Source organism: Mizuhopecten yessoensis, unplaced genomic scaffold (genome assembly GCF_002113885.1).
Source record: "Mizuhopecten yessoensis strain PY_sf001 unplaced genomic scaffold, ASM211388v2 scaffold2441, whole genome shotgun sequence".
Classification (NCBI taxonomy): domain Eukaryota; kingdom Metazoa; phylum Mollusca; class Bivalvia; order Pectinida; family Pectinidae; genus Mizuhopecten; species Mizuhopecten yessoensis.
This window is the reverse complement of record NW_018404548.1, coordinates 203,776-225,612: the sequence shown is the minus strand read 5'-3', so window position 1 is coordinate 225,612 and position 21,837 is coordinate 203,776. Positions and strand designations below refer to the sequence as shown.

At 35.0% G+C, this 21,837-nt stretch overlaps 1 protein-coding gene across 1 annotated transcript; it reads right to left on the bottom strand.

Moving 5' to 3' along the window:
• Window positions 1-1,743: 1,743 nt before the first annotated feature.
• Window positions 1,744-17,954, bottom strand: LOC110446000 (leukocyte receptor cluster member 8 homolog). Its single transcript, XM_021490929.1, has 16 exons — window positions 17,824-17,954; window positions 14,844-15,083; window positions 14,672-14,732; window positions 13,826-14,033; window positions 12,556-12,766; window positions 12,027-12,104; window positions 11,573-11,731; window positions 10,828-11,157; window positions 10,270-10,467; window positions 9,744-9,876; window positions 8,494-8,583; window positions 8,072-8,206; window positions 6,506-6,574; window positions 5,639-5,768; window positions 4,792-4,999; window positions 1,744-4,103 (listed from the first exon to the last, which is right to left on the bottom strand). The coding sequence occupies exons 1-16, from the start codon at window positions 17,871-17,873 to the stop codon at window positions 3,944-3,946; spliced, it is 2,460 nt and encodes an 819-aa protein (XP_021346604.1). The 5' UTR covers window positions 17,874-17,954; the 3' UTR covers window positions 1,744-3,943.
• Between the last annotated feature and the right edge of the window lie 3,883 nt (window positions 17,955-21,837).

Sequence of the window (21,837 nt, the reverse complement as noted above, 5' to 3'; positions counted from 1 at the left end):
TTATTTAAATCAGATTTATCCCCTGGTGTTTTTACCGGACGGTATTATGGTACTTGGAGAAATCAGTCGAGCCCCAACCCCATGTTTCTACTGCAGTTTACAGAGATACTTTCTATTTTGTTTAGAATGATGGAGCACACGCATGTCACGTCAGATACTGTGTTATGGAGCACACGCGTGTCACGTCAGATATTGTGTTATGGAGCACACGCATGTCACGTCAGATATTGTGTTATGGAGCACACGCATGTCACGTCAGTAATTGTGTTATGGATAAATTCCATACCTTGTCAAATTAGTCACAGTCAAATTACATTGAAAAACAACAAAAGCAGGCTAGATTATGGTAACCAAAGTTTTATTGAGTACCACCTTGAAAACATTTGTTGCAGTGACTGATAACCCTTCACACTATACCGTTCTAGTGATATATACACCGTTACCTTCCAACGTCTTCTTGGGTTCAGGATAAAGCATGACAATATTTGACGACAAAGAACAATGACAAAAAACAATTGTTATCATACACATACTCCGCCAGGTGTAGCTTGTTACAAATTAAGAGTTGTATGTGGCACCACGGAGGTGATGTAGTGAATGTTTTAGTTCAAACCAATAAGATACCATGTGTTAATAACCACTTCAAATTCTAGACCAAGAAATCATCAAAACGTAAGTACTGTGTAGTGCTCAACTTGACTGAACAAAATAAAAAATGATACATTTGTTACTACTTACGAATATTTAATTAATTTGTCTCCATTCTCAATACTCATGCTCAAAGTCAAACTCATATATTTTATCAATGTTCTGGATAAATTTTGGAGAGACTTTCGGCCGACGACCGTTTTAGATGTTTAAACTCGACTTCCATACTACTGTGCGACATTAAATTTCATCCAGTTACAAGAAAGTTGGTTTGAGCACAGAATCCATGCTTGAACACAAGAATGGTTTGATAAATACGGCCCCAGGGGTTGCGCTCATTTCGCTCCCTGCACCCCTGGAATACGTCATAGCAAAATTGAAGGCACACAGCTTGCTATTTGATTGGCCTCCTAAGCCTTCAATTTTGACATATTCCAGGGATGCAAAGAGCGGAATCCCTGGAGTATCAAGCAGGTTTGTCTCCAACTATAACAGAAATTCACACTTTATAGAAGAAAAAGAACAACAAAACAATGTCCCTGTTACGAATTTGTTACCGTGAAAAGGAAACTACCTTTGCAGAGATTTTGTAACAAAGTTAATAGTTTTGAGAAAAATATAAACTATCCGAAAAATAAGAAGTACAAAAATAATATAAAAATGAACCTAAAAGTGAAAATATACTCAAGTATTCAAGAGTTATGTCCCTCTCCAGTATTAAAATTTCACGGAACAAAAACAAGTTTTGAGATATCTAATTTTCTATGATAAAAATGACAGCAAATTATATAATTTTACCATTAAATGACTTGGTAATAAAAAATGTATCATCCAATTATCTTGCTCCGACAAATATGACTTTATCCAACATTTTCTGAATTATCTTGTTCGGACAGTATGTGGTTTTAATCCAAAATTGTTGTAAATCAGTTAAAAATCAGTCCCCATACAACTAATAACATAATCTTACAAATGTAATCAGTTCCCTTACCACTGATTACATAATCTTACAAATGTAATCAGATCCCTTACCACTAATTACATAATCTTACAACTGTAATCAGTTCCCTTACCACTAATTACATAATCTTACAACTGTAATCAGTTCCCTTACCACTAATTACATAATCTTACAACTGTAATCAGTTCCCTTACCACTAATTACATAATCTTACAAATTTAATCAGTTCCCTTACCACTAATTACATAATCTTACAAATGTAATCAGTTCCCTTACCACTAATTACATAATCTTACAAATGCATTAAATAAAGAAATGCCATTTCAATTGAGCAAAACACAAGATAATGCGATACCTGAAATATATCTGCTGTGAAGTCATGTAAACAACATGCAGTATAAAACATTCACAAATCAACATACTGGAAAAAAAGTTTTATTCTTTCACTTCATCTATAAAAAGTGGTTTTGTTCATTTTTTCATTCATTATTTTCATGATTTTCTTCTCTTTTTAAAAATTTGCAATGAACACATTGTATACAATATAAACATATATATAACGAACCTTCAATTGTGTAGGCATTCAATCTGAAATAAGAAATATAACACATGTATATGCCAGTATGTTTTCTCTCTTATCTAAAATGGTTATATGGAACATATTATCACAGATACAGCAATTCTCCTTGACACATGCACACTCTCATACACATTCAAAGTCATCAAGCACTAAACTTGTCTCACTGAAATAAAGACAACCTATTCACTTCAATCTTCCTGGTAATTTAGAATCAAACGAGTCACATAAAGCAAGCTTTATAGAAAGCAGTAACATGTTCCTAACTGAAAATAAGTTTGTTTTTTATATGAAACTAGTAATTCATTTCGCCCAGAGCTGAAAAATAAAAAAAGAATTTGTCCAAATATTCAACACTTCAGTTCCAAATCTTCTGCTGAAAAAAATGGATTCAAAAGTTTGAAGTTCAACTACTCTGTTAGTCTGTATTGCAGGACTGGGGCACAGAATAAAGATTGTTTACAGAGTTCCTCTTCCTCTGACACCGAGTTCAGTACACCATGTTAAAACGACACTGCTCAGTTTACACACATATGTCCAAATCTTCACTTTAAAGGTGTACACTCACTTGTTCAGGATTCTTCTCATAATTTGAATGGTTAAGTTTACTTATTGATTAAAAAAAAATCTCTTCACACTTGTTCCTTGGAGAACCAGTTTTTGTAATTGGAGGAAAGTCTGCTCCTTAGACTTAGAATAAATAATGTTTCTAACCAAAGGAAACCTCATCTTTGAAGATCATGCTTTGGTTGGAGAAAACCTGATCCTTGGAGAAGAAAATGTTCATGAGTATTAAGACAAAAACAGCAACATATAAATTTACACATACATGACCAAGATGGATGAGATTCATAGAACAGGCTGCAAGGTTGACATCAAGGAATGAATACTGGCCAACATCAGCAGCTATCGGGCTAGCCACATAAACCTCCCAAACTACCAACAACTTATGTATGGAAGATAGATGTGACCATCTGTAGACTTTCTCACCTTCCTCTTCCATTATCTGGATGGTGCCATCAAAATGCTGGGTATTAATATTAACTTTCGACTTAACTTCTTGGTTGGAAATTTGGCAAATATAGGAGACTTCATCTGCATCCTTGTCATAGCTGGTAAATTACAAATTTCTCTTGCAAAAATAACTCAGGATTACATAAGGCACTGCTTACAAAGTCTTAAAGTTGTAACTTCTTGTTGACGCGATAATGGATAATAGGTAGGGGGGCAAATGAAGAAAAAACAACCTCTTTTCAACTTGGAAACATCACTGCTGTTGCACGTTCTATGGATGATGAAAATAATTCGATTTGAAACCTGAAATAATCATTTGATTTGAGTGGAAGACGAAATCCTTTAAGTCCTTGAAATACTTGCTGTCTTCGAAATTACATAAACGGCTGCGATTGAATTTACTTCCATTCCCGTCATCACAACCCGATCGAGCTCCACATTAAAACAGGACTTTTTTCTTTCTTATTTATGCAAGTCTTTGAAATATGGATCTTCTTCTCATGAAATAGAAAATTTAACTTCATCTTGAATATTTCTTCATTGCAATGCGTATGCCTGCCATAGGAAAACTTTAAAAAAAATTACAACTATTGACTTGAACTGGACAGTGCCACATGATTTACTACGAAGTCCTTGCCTTGGATTTCCGGTTTAATATTTAGACTAGAACTGATATCTATAAAAATGGTAACCCCCGCCTTTCGCAGATATGATGTAAGGACCTGCCTTCATAATTTTAAAGTCTATAGGGCCTGAATGGCTGTTGCACATGTTTTACAGTCCACTCTGGTTCCATCAGGAGTCAAGACTGCCCCTTTTTCCTTCAAGAACACTATACAATCCTCCATGTTTGGGAAGCCTAATTCAGCCAGGATGAAATCTACGGACAGCATTGGGCGATATCTACACATGATCATACAAATTTGTAGTAAGGCGCACATGTGTAGAATTGGTCGAATGGTCATGGGACAAAATGAAAAAGAAGAGAAAAGAAAAAATGTTAAGACATAAAAATACACTCAAATTAAATGACATCCATTACCTTTTCAATATTTGAAAAATCTTACCTGTAATGCAATGCTCAAAATGTTTTGTATAGTGACATTAGCTTTTAAAATCAAACGTTTCTTCATATAATACAGAGTGTACCAGCTGATCAAATATACTTACCATACTTACCCAAAACATCCCAGCTTCATCTTGGGCATCGACAAAACACAATTAATGTTCAAAATAGGGAGTATTTACAAGAGACAATTTTCAATGAATTTATCTGAATAATTCTTCTATAATTTCCAAAAAAAACAACAACAATCTCCTAGAAAGATGAAATGACAACTTATCCATTTAACTGTACTTTAAAAATAAACATACCACAGAAACTTGCATTAAAATTTATATTGCTCAACTTTATTCAAAGATATATTTTAATAAAATTTATCAAAAAATACTGGTTAAATATATCACCTTTTTAGAAATACCCCTTTGCAGGTCCAAAATCATAGACTTATTTACACCGAACAGGGGTAAACAATTTAGTTTTATGCAGCAGAATTGGAACATATAAGAAGAGGAAAACATTGTTACGTACGACTTCACAATTGTCTTCAGTGCTGTTTTCCTTGCTCTGTCAGCAAACCAGTCCAACAGATAACCAGACATTCTTGGTGCATGATTTGACAATTTGAAAAATTTGTGAAAATTATTCAGGGCCCAAGCAGACCTTACTTTTAATGCAAATGACACACACTCATCTTGCCTGCAAGTTGAGGAAAGAGATGCCAAGGCAGTTGTCATATCTTCACAAGGTCAAGGACAAATCATTATTCATCTGTAGCAAGTTTTTAACAAAAGAAAGAATGCAACATGTAATCTATTCTGATTTTTAACAGGCATTACATTTATTTGTCATAACCTAATATAATGAATGTGAAAAAAGTTAATCAATAATTTTTCTCAAATCTTGTTTGAAGAAATCTAAATTTCTGACCCATGTTAAAGAACAAGATCAACCTAATATATCTATAGGAAGTGAACAGAGCTGACATTATCCCCCGTCTTATACATAGTACAAGGGGCAGCTGCGAATTGCTTGTTTTGTAACTGGTTTATGCAAAAAACATAATCCAAGAATTACAGTCAGGGGTTTCAATAGGATTTCCAAGTTACATGTATCCAACACAAAGTAGGCAGTTAATTTCAGTATATTTCATAGTATCTCAATACCACTTTAAAAAAAAAAATCATCATGAAAGTGGCATCCTCCCCAGTTATCATGTCTTATTACATGTTTGAGTCAAGATGATGTATTAGTGGTATTAACAAAGGTACAATAGAGTGTATAAATAATGACTGGATGTTTCTACATATTTTTACTGTGATCTTGACCTATAAACTTCACAAATGTCAATACACTGGTGGTGACTGACAAAGGATACCAAGCGTGTTGGATGTGAAGATGTAGTATAGAATCCTGTAGGCAAGGAATTCCAGTTGGTTTCCATGTAGACCTTCCTGATACAGCAGCTTCAGCTGGGTCTGGCATTGGTTAAACTCCTCATGATCGCCCTACAATCACAGTTTACGATATTACATCTTCTCTTCTCTAATTGAGTCTTATAAAATTTCATTAGATCTACAGGAAATGTCAGCAAGACTACAAAATTATCATACATGTTTATTGACTGCACAACAATTCCAATACAAGAACATTATACAAGACTTCATTGTTTGTAAAACTGCTCCTTTACTGGAAATTGTGTAAAATGTAAAGTCTATCCATACTAACGGAGCCAAATGTAAAGTCTATCCATACTAACGGTGCCAAATGTAAAGTTTATCCATACTAACGGAGCCAAATGTAAAGTCTATCCATACTAACGGAGCCAAATGTAAAGTCTATCCATACTAACGAAGCCAAATGCAAAGTCGAAACAAAGTCATTGAAGCAGGAAGTATAGGTCAAAGTGACCTTCATGTCCCATGATGGTGTAGACCTTCTTGAGTATCTGTATAAAGTTTGACTGGGAATTGTAGTATCAGAGAAATGTAGCTAAATACAAACCTAAACAAAATGACTTCCGCCAATAGTGTATATATTAAGTTAAAGGAGTTTAACAGGAAAGGTATTTAATTTCAATATGATATTGTCAATTAATAAGTTATTATTCAACTCGTATTAGAATATTTTTTTTTTTTTTAAATATTTTTTGAGGAAAAGAAAGTTTGACACATGGAGCCTTTTTGTATATTAGTGATGAGTTGCTAACATACTGTAACAATAAACTCTCCTAAAATACACATACCTTCTCTAGTGCCACTCGGGCATGTGTCTCATAAACCTCCACGGTGAAGTTGCTCCGAATACCCTGCACCTAAAAGTAAAAAGAAAAAACCCACTCATATCCTGTAAACATGCTTACACAAGTATTCTAGACCAGTTTCCTCACATGGTAGCAAAATCAGAGCTCAGTATATATTTCCCCCAAGCTACACTAAAGAGACCCATCCTAGGTTTGGGTAAGAAATACGGAGTAACTTTACCTATATAATATTCTTTTCATAGATGTGACCTTGAAAGTAGATCGATGTAACAGAAGAAATCTGAAACTTTCCACCCTAGCCAGCTACAGGACATCATGATCCTTAGATCAATGTAGCTTAACAGAAGAAATCTGAAACTTTCCACCCTAGCCAGCTACAGGACATCACGGTCCTTAGATCAATGTAGCTTAACAGAAAAAATCTGATACTTCCCACCCTAGCCAGCTACAGGACATCATGATCCTTAGATCAATGTAACTTAACAGAAGAAATCTGAAACTTCCCACCCTAGCCAGCTACAGGACATCATGGTCCTTAGATCAATGTAACAGAAAAAATCTGATTATTCCCACCCTAGCCAGCTACAGAACATCATGGTCCTTAGATCAATGTAACTAAACAGAAGAAATCTGAACCTTCTCACCCTAGCCAGCCACAGAACATCATGGTCCTTAGATCAATGCAACAGAAGAAAGCCGATACTTCCCACCCTAGCCAGCTACAGAACATCATGGTCCTTAGATCAATGTAACTTAACAGAAGAAATTTGAAACTTCCCACCCTAGCCAGCTACAGGACATCATGTTCTTTAACCTTGAAGTTCTGCCACTTAAAGTTGATCAATTATAAATAGCCTGTTGAAACGTTTACACGCGATAATTATTAACTCGTACATATGGCGAGAAAATTGCCAGTTCTATACTGAGAGATGGAAGGTTGTTTACGCTAGTTTTAATAATATTTTGTTTGTTTTGGGTGTAACATCCTCCCTATAGCTAAGGTCATACGAAGACAGGGTATTGTTAGGCCATACGAAGACAGGGTATTGTTAGACCATACGAAGACAGGGTATTGTTAGGCCATATGAAGACAGGGTATTGTTAGGCCATATGAAGACAGGGTATTGTTTTTAGAAATAAGAACATTGTGTTAGTCATTGAATGTATTAACACATCTGGAAATTTTCAGCATAGAACTGGATCAATATCTTACAAGTGATTTTACAATTTAAAAGCCTTTTACCTGAGAAAGCTACAGAAAAATATCACAACTCTAAAACTGGCAGTTCTGTTGAAGACATTGTATAAAGATGATCCCTGTGATCTTTAAAGTTACATAACTTATTTGGACAAAATGAATTAACACATTGAAGTAAAGATTAAATAACATGAATAACATAAACCCTTTCAGTAAACTGGTATTTCATTGTTTTGGTACCAAGGTCAGGAAGACACTAAAAATGTTATTTCAAATGAGGGTTACATGGGAAAGTGGCCATAACATGGCTAAACAAAATACTGCTGTCTATATACTGATCTTATACTTACTGTAAGATCCTGTCGTATGGATTTAAATTGTTCACACACAAAATGGTATTTATTCTTCTTTTCCCAGCATTCCTTTACATGATCTAAAGACTTCCTCAAAACTTCTAATGGGCGAATTTGACTAGCATCTGGTGCCTGCAATGGTGTAATGTTCAAATATCATTACAATTATAACAAATATTTCATCAATTTTCAGCATTGAAAACAAAAAAACAGACAAATCAGACGATTTATTTCAATACTAAAACAACCCTTGAAAATGTTAACAGGGTTTTACCCTCTGGGCTATTCAAGTGAAGAAAACCTACCCGAAAACAGGATTCAAAAATAATTAATCTCTCTCCATGGTCGTAATCCCTAACGCAAATATAGGTCCTTGGGTAGGCTTGATAATTTACTTGACTAAAAGAGGAACAACTTACACTTGTGAGTCGTAGATATGGTTTTTCGATGTCCTGACAAGTTCCAACCACATCAAAACTGGACAGATCTAAATCCTCTTCATCTGAATTCTAGACACAACAAAAGGTACAAATTTAATGAAAAATTGAAGAAACTAGAACACTGACAGGTCAGTAAGAGTCTCATCTTGTGGCAATATATCCCCCATTATCACCAAGAAGCAATCTGCCCATATAGCTGAGCTCGACGCTTGACATTTGGACTTCAAAAAGAATTGCAAGAAAGCAAAATAAACATTTTACGTGTACTTTGATGCGAGTCTTGTTTCCTTCCACCTCCATATTTGCTGGGCTAACAGAAATGTAAATACCGGTGCAATACTCATTTGTTAGCCTTGATTTGTTTTATTTCACCTTAAATGCCTCCTTCATCAAGAGCCAGGGTCAAAGTCAGAGATCCACTTTGTTTTTGACCTTTGTACCCAAATGACCTTGACCTTTAAACCAGTGACCCTGATCTTTGATCAGTTGACTTATTCTTTAATTCCGACCAACTTTGCTTCATAATATCATAACAAAATGTTCATCAGTGAAAAATACAAAACTTGACCTTGACCCTTAGGACCCCGTAAAGACACCTTGTTTAATTCCGACCAACATTGCTTTAGAGTGTCATAACAAAATGTTCACCAGTGAAAATCTAGAAAATTTGACTTTGACCTTTGACCCAGTGACCGTGACCTTAAGTCAGTTGACTCATTCTTAAATTCCAACCAACTTTGCTTCATAATGTCATAGCAAAATGTTCATCAGGGAAAATCTACAAAATTTGACCTTGAACTGTGAACCTAATGACTTTGACCTTTGACCTCAGTGTCTCTTTGCTTAATTCTGACCAACTTTGCTTCATGATGTCATAAAATGTTCATTAGTGAAAAGCTACAAAATTTAACTTTGACCTTGACCTCGACTTTTTACCTCAGTGTGTATTTTTGTGAACTGAACATCTTGACCCAGTTTCATGTAAATCGGTCAATAAATACCGAAGTTATCAGCCAGGAACAAAATTTGTGGATGGACGGACAGACAGACGGACAGAGGGATTACTATAGGGCACCCGTGTCTCCGATACAGGGCCCTAATTATGTAGTTTATAAATGGAGCCATAATGCAAGTCTGGTAAAATAAAGTTATTTCTCCTACCACCTAAAAGGATGGTTTAGATTTTTCATGTAAAGTGTGACTTGAGTAAACATTATCAAATGACTTACTGTGTATGTATTTATTGTAAGTGTTCGATTCTGTTTTTGCTTTTTTGCCTCATTTCCCAAGTGGTGTTCAAATCTTGCTGCTCTCTTCATGAGCTTAGCTTCTTTCTCAGGATCATCATCCATAGGAAAATTACTACAAATGAAAGAAATATGAACATCCATTATTAACAAGAAAATGTATTCAATTCTGTGGCAACTTACACAAACTATTAATTTAAATGATATTGAGAGTGTGATAAAAATATGTTGACACTGAATTAGCACATGACAGGATATAAACATAGGTAACAGTACCCCTTCCCAAATAGTGGCAAAACAAAAACTACAATGGGCAACGTCAGGACGTATCCACTTCATTGGCTATCCAGAAATCATAAATGCACAGCTTCAAAATGAAAGATAAGACCCTTCATTAAGTCTGATAAATATTTGTGTTGCTTCATCTTTTATATATAAGTGAGAACACTCCAAGCTGGGCTGTGTTTCATTATTATAACTGGTGTAACCCTTCTTTCTCATGTCTTACGTTTTTGGTCTTTTCTTGTTGTTCTTTTTGTTAAAAGCCACCTCACTGCTGAATTTTTTACTGTTGGTTCCCTTGCCCTTTCCATGCACATCAAGACTATATTTCCTCGCTCCTCTTCCCCGTCCCCGGAAGCCGCTTCTCCTCTGGTCTTTGGGTTGGTGGTAAGGACCATCAGAGAAACTAGAGCCACTGTCTGAACTGTTAATAACAATTGTATTAGTTATTTCAAGGTTCAATGTTATTTCAGTTGATGTCTTCACCTATGTCACTTGGACCAGGTTATCTAAAATGGATTGATGGAGGACAGAAGGCACATCACAGATTAAGTTTACATGGCTTGTCAACTATATGAACTAAATAAAAGCTTTATAAGCCAATATTGTCGATAATTCAGGATTTTGTAAGCAGATGTATTTGACATGCCTGTTAAATATTTACGATGAAAGTGTAAGCAGATTTTCTCTCTCATTTTTATACATACTAAACTAAACTAATGTTTAAATTATGTGTCATCAGTCTAAATAAAGCACTAGTAGTGACAACTGTGACATTGGTTACCTGGTGTGCCTCTGCCGCCTCCTGCGTTGAGAGGGTGATGGAGAATGAGACCTTGACTTTGAACGCCTTCTACGATGTACAGGAGACCTTGAGCGTGACCGTGAGGAGCTTGAGCTTGAAGTGGAATATGACCTTGACCTGTAGGTGGGTACTCTGTCCCGGTTGTAAACACCTCTACCAGTAGCAGATGCCTTGTTGGACGACATCTGAGCACCACGTCCACGTCCTCTTCCGCGACCACGGCCTCGACTGTTATTAGGCTGCCAGGGACTGTTTTTTGCCATGTGACTGTTATTTGGAACTTGTTTAACTGGAGTGTGTTGCTGCATACTATATCAAGAAATGAAATGACTGTGATTAACAAGTTTGTATAGGCCATGAATGAGCCTCCAGCTTGTCATCTCAAATGATTTATATATCAGCACCTGGGTATTTCTAAATTCATTTACCAATGATGATTGATAGAAATCTGTGATATGCTGCAAACAGTTAGCCTTAGATTAGGATATGTGTACAGTAGAATCTACATGTCTAACAAACTGCTCTTTCAGCACTTTAGAACCAAAAATGATTGGGCATCATTTAAAATAATATCTTTTTTGGAAATTATTTTGCAGAACTTAATGGATTGTCTTGCAACATTCCTTGAATAAAAGCTGATATCATTTATTAAATTCATTTTTACATTAGTCAAGTAAGAAGTTAAGGCCCACATGAAGCCACCAATCTTAACATCTCTTCTTACTGTTGTACACGTTCTGTAGGCAGCGGTTCTTTAGACCAATCTATGGTGAAAACAGCGCCTGATTTGAAAATGTTTGTAAGACTGTCTTTCAGGAAGGTTTGTATAGAATCCTTTTGGCTTTCATCTTTAGCACTAGCAAATGCCCTCTGGACATACTGTCTGTAAGAAGAATGTAATAAAAACTGTTTTAGTTGTTTTATTCCTTAACCCAGCATTACAAAGTGAAACTAATACATGATTTCACAACTGTTCTAAACAAATATTACTTTTCTTATGATAAAGTCTTGCTATTTTCAATTTAACATTCAAGATTGAGTAACTTGCCGACAGATCTCGACTTGTCCGTGTCTTTGGTAACAGCTACTTTTACGGTATACATGTACCAGTGTCTTTAAAACAGGTCTGAGGGGTTTTACTCCAGAACATCTCAAATGTAAACAGACAACTGACAAACCTGAGAGCTGGAGGCCATTCTTGGTGGGCAGCTTCTGAAATATTTGCATCCCCACTGTCAGCAGAGCTAATTCCATTACTACAAATAAGGAAGGAGTGTATTTGATTGTAGACTTAGAGGAAATGAATGAAAAACATTGTTTATTTTGTATTGAAAAACAACTGAAGAGTATAAAAGCAAACATAACAATTTTTCCTTCTTAAGTTTTTTTCATTTCCTCACACCTTCAAGATGTTTCTTTTTCAAATTGACTTTTCATTGTTTTTATCACTAATCTTGAAAGAATAATTGTAATACTACATGTCAGTGCATCTCTTCCCTACTATTAGCATAAAAAACATATTTATGCCAGTAGACCTCCATCAAAGAATGCTACTCTAGCAGAAATGTAACTGGCTGTGTTCATTTTACTTTAAAATTTGATTAATATACTGGTTTTGGTGGGAGTGTAACTGCCCTCTTGTTAGTTTATTTATATATTTTTTCCATGAAAGAAGTGAAACAAACCAAGTTATCTCGGTCTACTTACTCTGATGGACTGTTAGATGGTGGTTGCATTTGTTGTTCGTTTGATATAGTTTCATGACGCTCAGGCTTCTGTCTTTGGTCTAGCAGTTTGCCTGGGCGGGGACCACGAGGGGGGAAATGTCTGGGATTTAAATTTTGTTGATAATTGCTGTTGTTACCTCCTTGTTGTCTTTTTGGGATCTGAAATCGTATGCCCTGGACACCACCTGGGTCTGAATTAGGGATAGAAATTAATTGGCAAAGAATTTGGTAGCTACATCTGCAAAAGAATGATGAATAGAACAAGAGATCCAAGAGGAATCTTGTCACCTATCATTATAACATCTTCATCATCTCAATTACATTGGACCTTTTGAAATGTCCTTTCAAGGTTAGACAATCTTTTGACCTATTCACTAAAATCATAATGTGTAAAAATATTTCTGCTTTCTGACAGACAATTCTTTTTCTTCTGATTAGGCGACTTCAGTGCTCGAACTTCATGGCAGACCCATCGACAATCTCTTGTGAAAAACACTATTTTCTGTGGGAATCATTGATTTTATAGACCAAAATGTCTATGAAGTTACTTTCTGTGATGTGCATGATTCAGCGATAGGTATGGCAGTGAGAGAAAAATTAATTACAGTTTTTTTCCTTTATTACTAAAAATTATTTTCTGTATTCATGTTATCGAACACTAAATATTAAGTATCATTTTCTTGGTCAAAGTCTGGCCTATCAAAATTTCAGTAGGTTTATAAGAAATCTAAATTCCAGACCTAATTGTCTATGGTGTGTAGATCCTAAATTCTGAGACTGACTTGAAGTTCAAAACAAAATATGCAAAACTAGAGACAAAGAGGAATAAGGGAAATCCACATATAAAATTTCAGAAAGATCCGTTATTTAAGTACTTCTTCAGAAAAAGTAATAACAGAAATCAACTGCCAACATAAAGATGGCTATCTTGCAGCTATTTTGTTTTTCTGATCACTCTCATAATGAAACATGCACAAATATGGGGAACGATCCATTCACCACTTACTCAGAAAAAATGATTACCTAATTGTAAACATACGAAGGACGAATTGAACATGATGTAGTGGGCTAAAAATCGGACAAGTGTATATACACTTTTGATTAGATTGAAATGAATACAACTTGGTTCTCTTATTATGATTCTACAGCAAGCATAAAGTTACCTTAAATTTTAACAGGAATACCAAAAAAACCCACCAAAAGTGAAAAATATTTATTTATATCAGACACAATTTGACCATTCAACTTACGCCTTGGCCTGTTCTGAAATCTTGGTCCACGAGGCCCATGATTTGGTACTTGTCTGGGCTGAAACTGTGGCTGCATACTTTGGTTTTGACTTTGATTAGCATTATGTATGGGTCTGTCATCAGTATCCATGTTATTTGGTGATGGACTTTGACTGTCCTCAGATGGTGGTGGAGGAGGCGGGGCACCATATCCATTGAAATTTCCATGCTGGTTAAAAAAGACAACTGAAAATAAGTTATGTTCAGCTACATGTTTTGTTTTAATTTTGATTGGATCAATCTACGTTAGTCTATCAATTTAATTTGTAAACATATCATTGACTCTCTCTCTCTATATATATTTTATCATTGAAATGAAAGTTTTGTAATTATGTTATAGTCAATCAATGGCATTAATTTTAAAGTATGCCAACTAAAATTCTGTACATTTTGTATTGTATAAAGTATTGTATCATGACCATAAATCATAACGTAATGTTAGTATGACAATACACCTCTACTGACAGGTCAACAGACTCTGTCTGACACATGCTTGACCATACCCTCTTCCCCAGTCTTTTTTTTTTTAGTAACAGTGACTTTGACCTTAGAAATTTTCAAACCCACTTTGCAAATCAAGATATCACAGTGTACCACCATTTCAAATTTCAACAACATTAATCTTTCAGATTCTGAGACAATCTCCTGAAACAAAAGTGCTGACAGAGAGAAAATAACTTGAGACTTTGGATTCATACACACCTCTTTCCATGCACAAATTTTGATGTCATGCATCACTCTGTCATTACATATGAAACAATGCAACTAAATCTTTGAGAACTTTTACAGAAATACAAATTAAGTTACCATCCTTGGACCTGGTCCTTGTTGCTGGCTATAAACTGGATAGTTTGTTCCTGGATAAAACCTGTGTAGAGAGAAAAATAATGATTGTTCATGTCTTGTTGCAAACTTTTTTTAAAAATTACATCAGAATTATCTACGTACAAATGTTTTAATAAAAGTATTCAATTCTTACTGTGGTTGTGGTGTTTGTTGTTGTTGGTAGTACAAGTTGTACTGCTGGTAATACAACTGTGCAGCTGGATTCTGAGTGTTATCGCTTGGTTGTTCAGTTGAACTTTGGGATTTATTTGGAGATGTGCTAGAACCAGTTTCCCCTTGAACTTTTTCTAATGCCTTTCTTGCCTTCTCCCATTCAGGATTCTGGAAGACATTGCTGTGTCCTGTTCCATTCTCTGATGGAGGCTGGCTTCCCCTACAGAATATGATTACAAGTCTTTCATTCATTCTGAAAAAAATCCTATAAATGTACCAATTATATACAAAATCATACAATTTTTTATGAAAGTTTCTCACTTACTACCACTTTACAATCATATCAATGACATTTTTATGGTACAGGAAACAATTTCCTTAACTTTTAATATCCAAAAGAGAAGATAACTGAAGATAAATATTTTTCCTAGCTTCAACAACAGGTTGGATCAACAGTTACTGTTTACAGTAACAATTTTATGACTGGGGAATAAAGTGAAATTAAAAACACATGAATTTATATCAAACATTATATTAAGAACAAAAAAGGATGTCATTCTTTAAACATCATCCACTATATACAATGACTTACATTTGTGCACCAAAAAATAATGATTCTTATGTCCAAATTCTGTTCAACTTAACTTATCATTTACTAATGTACTGTGTATCTATACATTTCAGGTATCAGTCATCCTTATAATTAAAGATATAAAACTAGGAATATGTTGACTCTCATTTACAACTGACTAACTATACCACTGATTTTGTTCTCCAATGACTACAAATAGTCCTTGGGATCATTCAGTGCAAATGGGACAGGTGAGCACTTATTGATGTATACTCTTCATAGCTACTCTACACAAAACTAAAAGCAATGGAGGTGATACAGTTTGTGCTCTTCACAAAAAGTCAGACACCTGAAATGAATTTTTGTGCACAATTTGTGCATTATGTTGAAAGAATGCATATGATGCCCTTTAACAGGTCCAGTACACTATGCTAATTAATATTGATCTATATAGCTGTAAAGACCTATAATAGCTGTATTGACCTATCCAAAATTAGTCTTTAGAGCCATTTTCATGTGATTTTCTTTTTAAGGAAAAAGAAACAGTCGCTGTTAAAAGCAGATTTTATCGTAAGGTTGATAACAAAAGACATTAAATATATATTTTTTTTATGCGACTTTGCTTTAATTTAACGAAAATTTAAATCTCAATACAGCTATAATTTATAGGTCAATATAGCTATATAGGTCTTTACAGCTATGTAGATCAAACAGCACAGTATACTGGACCTGCTTAAGGTTTTAAAAGGAGCTAATGCATTTGCATTTCACTTTCTGCTATATTCTTACATCACTGAACCATGGCTTCAGAACAGGTTATTCTTGTGAGACACAACTAGCAGTAACTATCGATGACTTAGCTTGGAATTTTGACAACAACTTACAAACAGATATTGATACCTTGGACTTCTAGACAGGTTTTGATACCGTACCACATTATACACAAGCTCGAAGCTTATGGCATACGAGGCAACTTGAACCAGTGGATTAAGTCTTTCCTATGCTACAGGAAAATGTGTGTAGTGGTGGAAGGCCATAACTCTAGTGATGTTCATGTTGCATCGGGGGTACCCCAAGGCACAGTGCTGGGGCCCCTTTTGTTTCGATTCTTTGCCATATAAATGACTTGCCTGAATCAGTGTCATCACAAGTCTGTCTTTTTTGCATTGACTGAACTACGCTATACTTAAAGAAGTCGAAAACAATCAGTACTTGGGCCTCTCCATATCAAACAATTTGAAATGGACCAAACCACATAAACAATATACGCAATAAAGCATCTTCTACAGCTGGAGTCATTAGACAAAACCTTAAACATATCTAAATGTCAACGTACAGCATATGTATCTCTGGTTCGATCGACACTTGATTATGGAGCGATTATCTGGGATCCATATCTAGTCAGATAAATATAAATACAGCGGAAGGCTGCTCGTTTTATCAGTGGTTATTACAAATCCCGGGACTGTGGCTGTGTTACTCGAATGCTCAAGGACGTTGGAAGCAACTCCGATTGACATTCATGTTCAAGGTGGTTGAGGGGATGTGATGCCAGCCATACCATCCTCCACTTGTTTCGAGCCAGTACAAAATAAACGCAGAATCCGTGCCACACGTTATAGTGACTTTGAAACTACAAACATCGTATCATCACATAAACTGAACAATAAAAGCTTTAACACAAAACGATGCAATACTAACATCTATAGAAAGTAATTCTTTGTGAGGACAGTACACAATTGGAACCATCTAGACAATTCAACAGTTAGTGCTACTTCAGTAGAGGCTGTCAGAGCCAGCCTCTCGCTGACTAATTACATGCGCTCTACCCCGTTGACCATATGCCAGTAGTGGATCTTGTCAACGTATTTTGATACAGATCATTACGAGGACCGGGGTTTTCCACGTATATATATGGAAACACTAATTTAGAAGTTAGAATGTTAAAAGAAAATGTTCCTATAACATGCAAGGAGGACGTTTTGTCCTTGTAAATAAAAATACCACTAAAACGAGATGCCTAACCTACTCAGTCGTATAACCCCTATAGAAATATCGTTGCTGCATTACAATCATAACGGCATGATCGGAAAAGGCTTTCTTGTCCGGGTCAAGCGAGCCTATAGCTAGCTATAGCCATCATGAGCTACTTGGCTAACGTACAGAAATTTATCTATGGCTTCCAACTTATGAAATAAAAATAACAGACGTAAACCAGCCCAACTACGATCATAACAAAAAGGTGAGTGAAGTGAAGTGATCGGTCTTCTGCTCATTATAAATAGTCGGCCATCTTGCTTTCATCATTAACCACTCTTTGAAGCATAACGTTCATCAGTTTCCGAGTGATAATAGCTATTTCAATAAAAAAAATAGATATAGAATTTACCAAGCCCCTGCTTGTATGGCCTGTTGTGCTGTAAAAGCTGCAGCAGCCATCGTTCTGCTTGTCTTTACAGTGGGTATGACCAATGTGTTGCCTTCTTCCCAAGTGAACACTTTCTGACGTCATGAACAAGTCGATGATTTGAAGGTACTATATTTTCTAGATTGAATAAAAAGCGGAACGCATTCGTTTACACTAAAATTGTCATTTAGTCATACAATATTGATATTTTGTTATTGTTTTGGTGTGAATATGGTAACTTATGTTAAGGTCACACTCTTTTTTTTTAATTCCACAGCCTGAGACATCACCTCTGTATTGAGGAGGGCAGAGTGTGTGTGTGTACGTCTCTGCTTTATACTTATAGTTAACATATTATTCTAGTCACCCTATGATAAACCTCAAACTAATTGCAACATAACTTATTTCTGGTTTTTCATACAGGTTGGTTTATATAATACTCAGTGAATGAATGAAGTCAGGTTGATGAATACCTCACCTCGTGCAAATTTGACTAAACCGTTAAAAATGGCTAAGTCCATGATTTTGGACAACAGAAATGTGAATATTTTTGTGTGTGTTTTATCTGATTGCTAAATCTTTTGGCAGGAATTACCACCATAACATGTTCCTCTTGATTAAGGGGAAGTAAGGTTAAATTTGTATCTTATTATTTTAACAGGTCATATTTTTCTTTCACACAATAGAACAGAATGGGGGGATAACTAATTTTCAATAAAATGATGAATTTGTATGAATGTTTAACTTCAAATTTATCTCACAAAAACATTCGTTTTATTATTGCTTTAGTTGCAAAATCATTTGTAAATCGGACAAAACTGGAGCACAAAATATAGATTTTCGTTGTTCAGAATCATGGACTTTTTTCAGTGTTGAGGCAAAATTGCATGAGATGAAGTTTTCACCATCAGAGCTTGGACACATTTGTACACTTATCTTACCAAAATAACCATTTCCAATTAGTTTTGCACACATACAAATGGGTATAAAATGCTTGTAAGCATTTGCTTGTCCTTTTTCAAATGACATGTTACAGAAATAGGTAAATTGTTTATTTTGGACATAAGTTAACACCAAATCGGCACATTTGGTCAAATTAGATGGTTGATATTCTTTTTGTATGTGAATGTACCATTTTTCGTGCATTAATATTAGATAAAATGTGATGTGTTAAGAAGCTAGATATAGACTCATCAGGTCACTGAGATTAAGTAATTAGTATTTTCTGCATTTAAATAGAAAACAGAAGCCAATATTGTCAAGCTCAAAATGCTTTTAAGTCATTTTCACAGTTCACTAATTTTTCAATGCAATACCTCTGCTGTAACATTTTGGTAAATCTGTACTGTATTTCAGTTGATCTTGCTATACGGTTAATCTTATATATCCAGTATTGTAAAAGAGGTAGATATTACACTTCAAAAGTGGTCAGATATGTGATTTTCCTTATTTTCTTGATCCTATAGAAGGTCAAAAAATGATTTTACCAAAGTTTGATTCCAGGAGACTTTTTTTCCTGTTATGATACTGATAACTACCATTCCAAAAAACAAAAAAATAATTTCTGTTGCAATTAGTTTGAGGTTTGGGCTGATTTAGCGTAGGGTGACTAGACTATATGGAGAGATTGGTAACAACCCCAAATCATCATACTATTTGACGCAAGATCGATGGACAAACAACCGAAATAGAGAAAGTAGCCACAGCAAAGGACCTTGGAGTTCACTTTGACAACACCCTGAAATTCTCAACCCAAGTCAATGCGGCAGTGTCCAAAGCTAACCAAATGTTAGGTATACTGTTTCGAACTTTCATTTTTATGGATATAGCTCTTTTTACAAGTCAACCCTGTTAGTGTACAAGTCCCTTATCCGTCCACATCTGGAATACGCTACGCAAGAGTGGTCACCGTATCTAAACAAGGAGAAAATAGCTATCGAAAATGTCCAACGAAGAGCCACTAAAAGAGTACTAGAAATACAGGCTATGCCCTACCATGAACGCCTAAGAACACTAGGTCTACCATCTCTGGAATACAGGCGTGAGAGGGCAGATGTTGTTGAGCTGTACAAAATATTGAACGGGATCGACAAGTTAGACTACGGACTGATGTTTCGTCCTACACCACTTAGTATCACTAGAGGTCACTCAAAAAAATATTCCAGAAACCTTTTGGTTCCAACAAATTTTATTGTATTTACAAAAGGATTAGACAACAGGCAGTGCCTATATAAGTCTTCTCCTGAACCGGTACAACATATATACATTTACACAGAATAATAAGATATATTTACAAAATTATTGATAATTAATTACTTATTGAAATAGATGGACATTTGTATGGAAAATATGTATATATGTTTGAATTAATGATATGTGTTTAAACTACACACACTAATACCACGGAATTAGATTATTATCTAAGTCCGTGCTAATACCAAGGCTCACTCATCTACCAGTGGCGTAGATGTCTAGGTCACTTTCGATGTTATATATAGTATAAGTACAAGTACTGCGCCAATGGTAACATACATACTTCTAAACACACACGCACACACACACACACACATAATCGGAGCAGATTGATATAACGGGAAGTATTTCATAAAAATATACTTATCATATTCGAGTTAGATGAATCTATAAGTTAAATCACGGAATTAGATTAGATTAGATTGTTATCTAAGTCCGTGGTTAATCAATAAATTTCTCAACTTTAGATAATATATAATTATTAGTTTCTGGTGAAAGCTCATTATCTCCTGATGTAAGTAATTTCAGACTAATAAATCATACTACAATATATATTTCATAAAAATCCAGTCTGAAATCAGAATAATTTGGGCAGAAAAAGAAAAAATGATCAGCATCTTCACGCGGTGCTCCACAAGAACAACTGCCATCTTGAATAAGGTGGTTAGTAAATGTATCATAGTTTAAGGCCCTTGCTTTGTGCCTGATTTGACAGAGTATAATATTAAGATTCCTAGGATTGCACTGTTTAAAGATCAGGGAAATATTATCTTCTTGATTGTTATAATAGTTTTTATTTGAACGAAGTAAGGGAATTAGCAGATGTTATAGAAGAATCTAATTAGTTCCATAAGGTCATTGTATCAGGAAAGAAACTAGTGTTGCAGATATGAGTTCGAGCTTGAGGTACATTAAAGAATCTAGTATGTCTCAATCCATATGGGTTATTAGCATTATTAATAAAAGGTACAATAATATTTTAAAGATAGTCAGGTGTTAAACGGTTTATTATCTTATACATTAGAATTAATTTATGTTTATGACGTCTTAAATTTAAAGTTTCCATATTTACCTCAATGTATAGTTTACGATGAGATGTCCCACTTCTTAACCCCGATATAATTTTCATAGCTTCAATTTGAACAGATTCAAGCATACTAGATTCTCCAATGGTACAGTTATTCCAGATAATATCACCATACTCAAGCACAGGTCTTATATAAGAATAAAATAACGTTTCCAATGATTTTCTATCGATTTTATATTTAAGCATTCTCAATATATTTAGTCTCAGGCTTAACACTAGTAAGAATGTCTTTGGTAACCGAGTGATCAAGGTCTGGAACAGTCTACCTGAGGAAACTGTGTCATCAAAAACACTTAATGAGTTCAAGTCGACTTAAACACACCGTGGAGGAATCACCCCAGGAAGTTCTGCCCTTCCTTAAGCTAATAAGGTCATTGTATAGTAGTGTTAAATGTTGTGTTAAGCATAATGGTTCATTATCCAATTATTTCAATTGTAAAAATGGATTGTTTCAAGGTGAAATTTTATCGCCATTACTGTCTACATTATATGTTAATGATTGCGAAATGCAATTTTTAATTGACAACTGTCAGTCGATAGAAATTCAAACACTGAATTTGTTCCTTTTGATGTACGCAGACGATATGGTGATTTTTTCCGAAACGCCAGAGGGTCTGCAAGATATGTTAAACTCTTTAGAATCGTACACAAAAAAA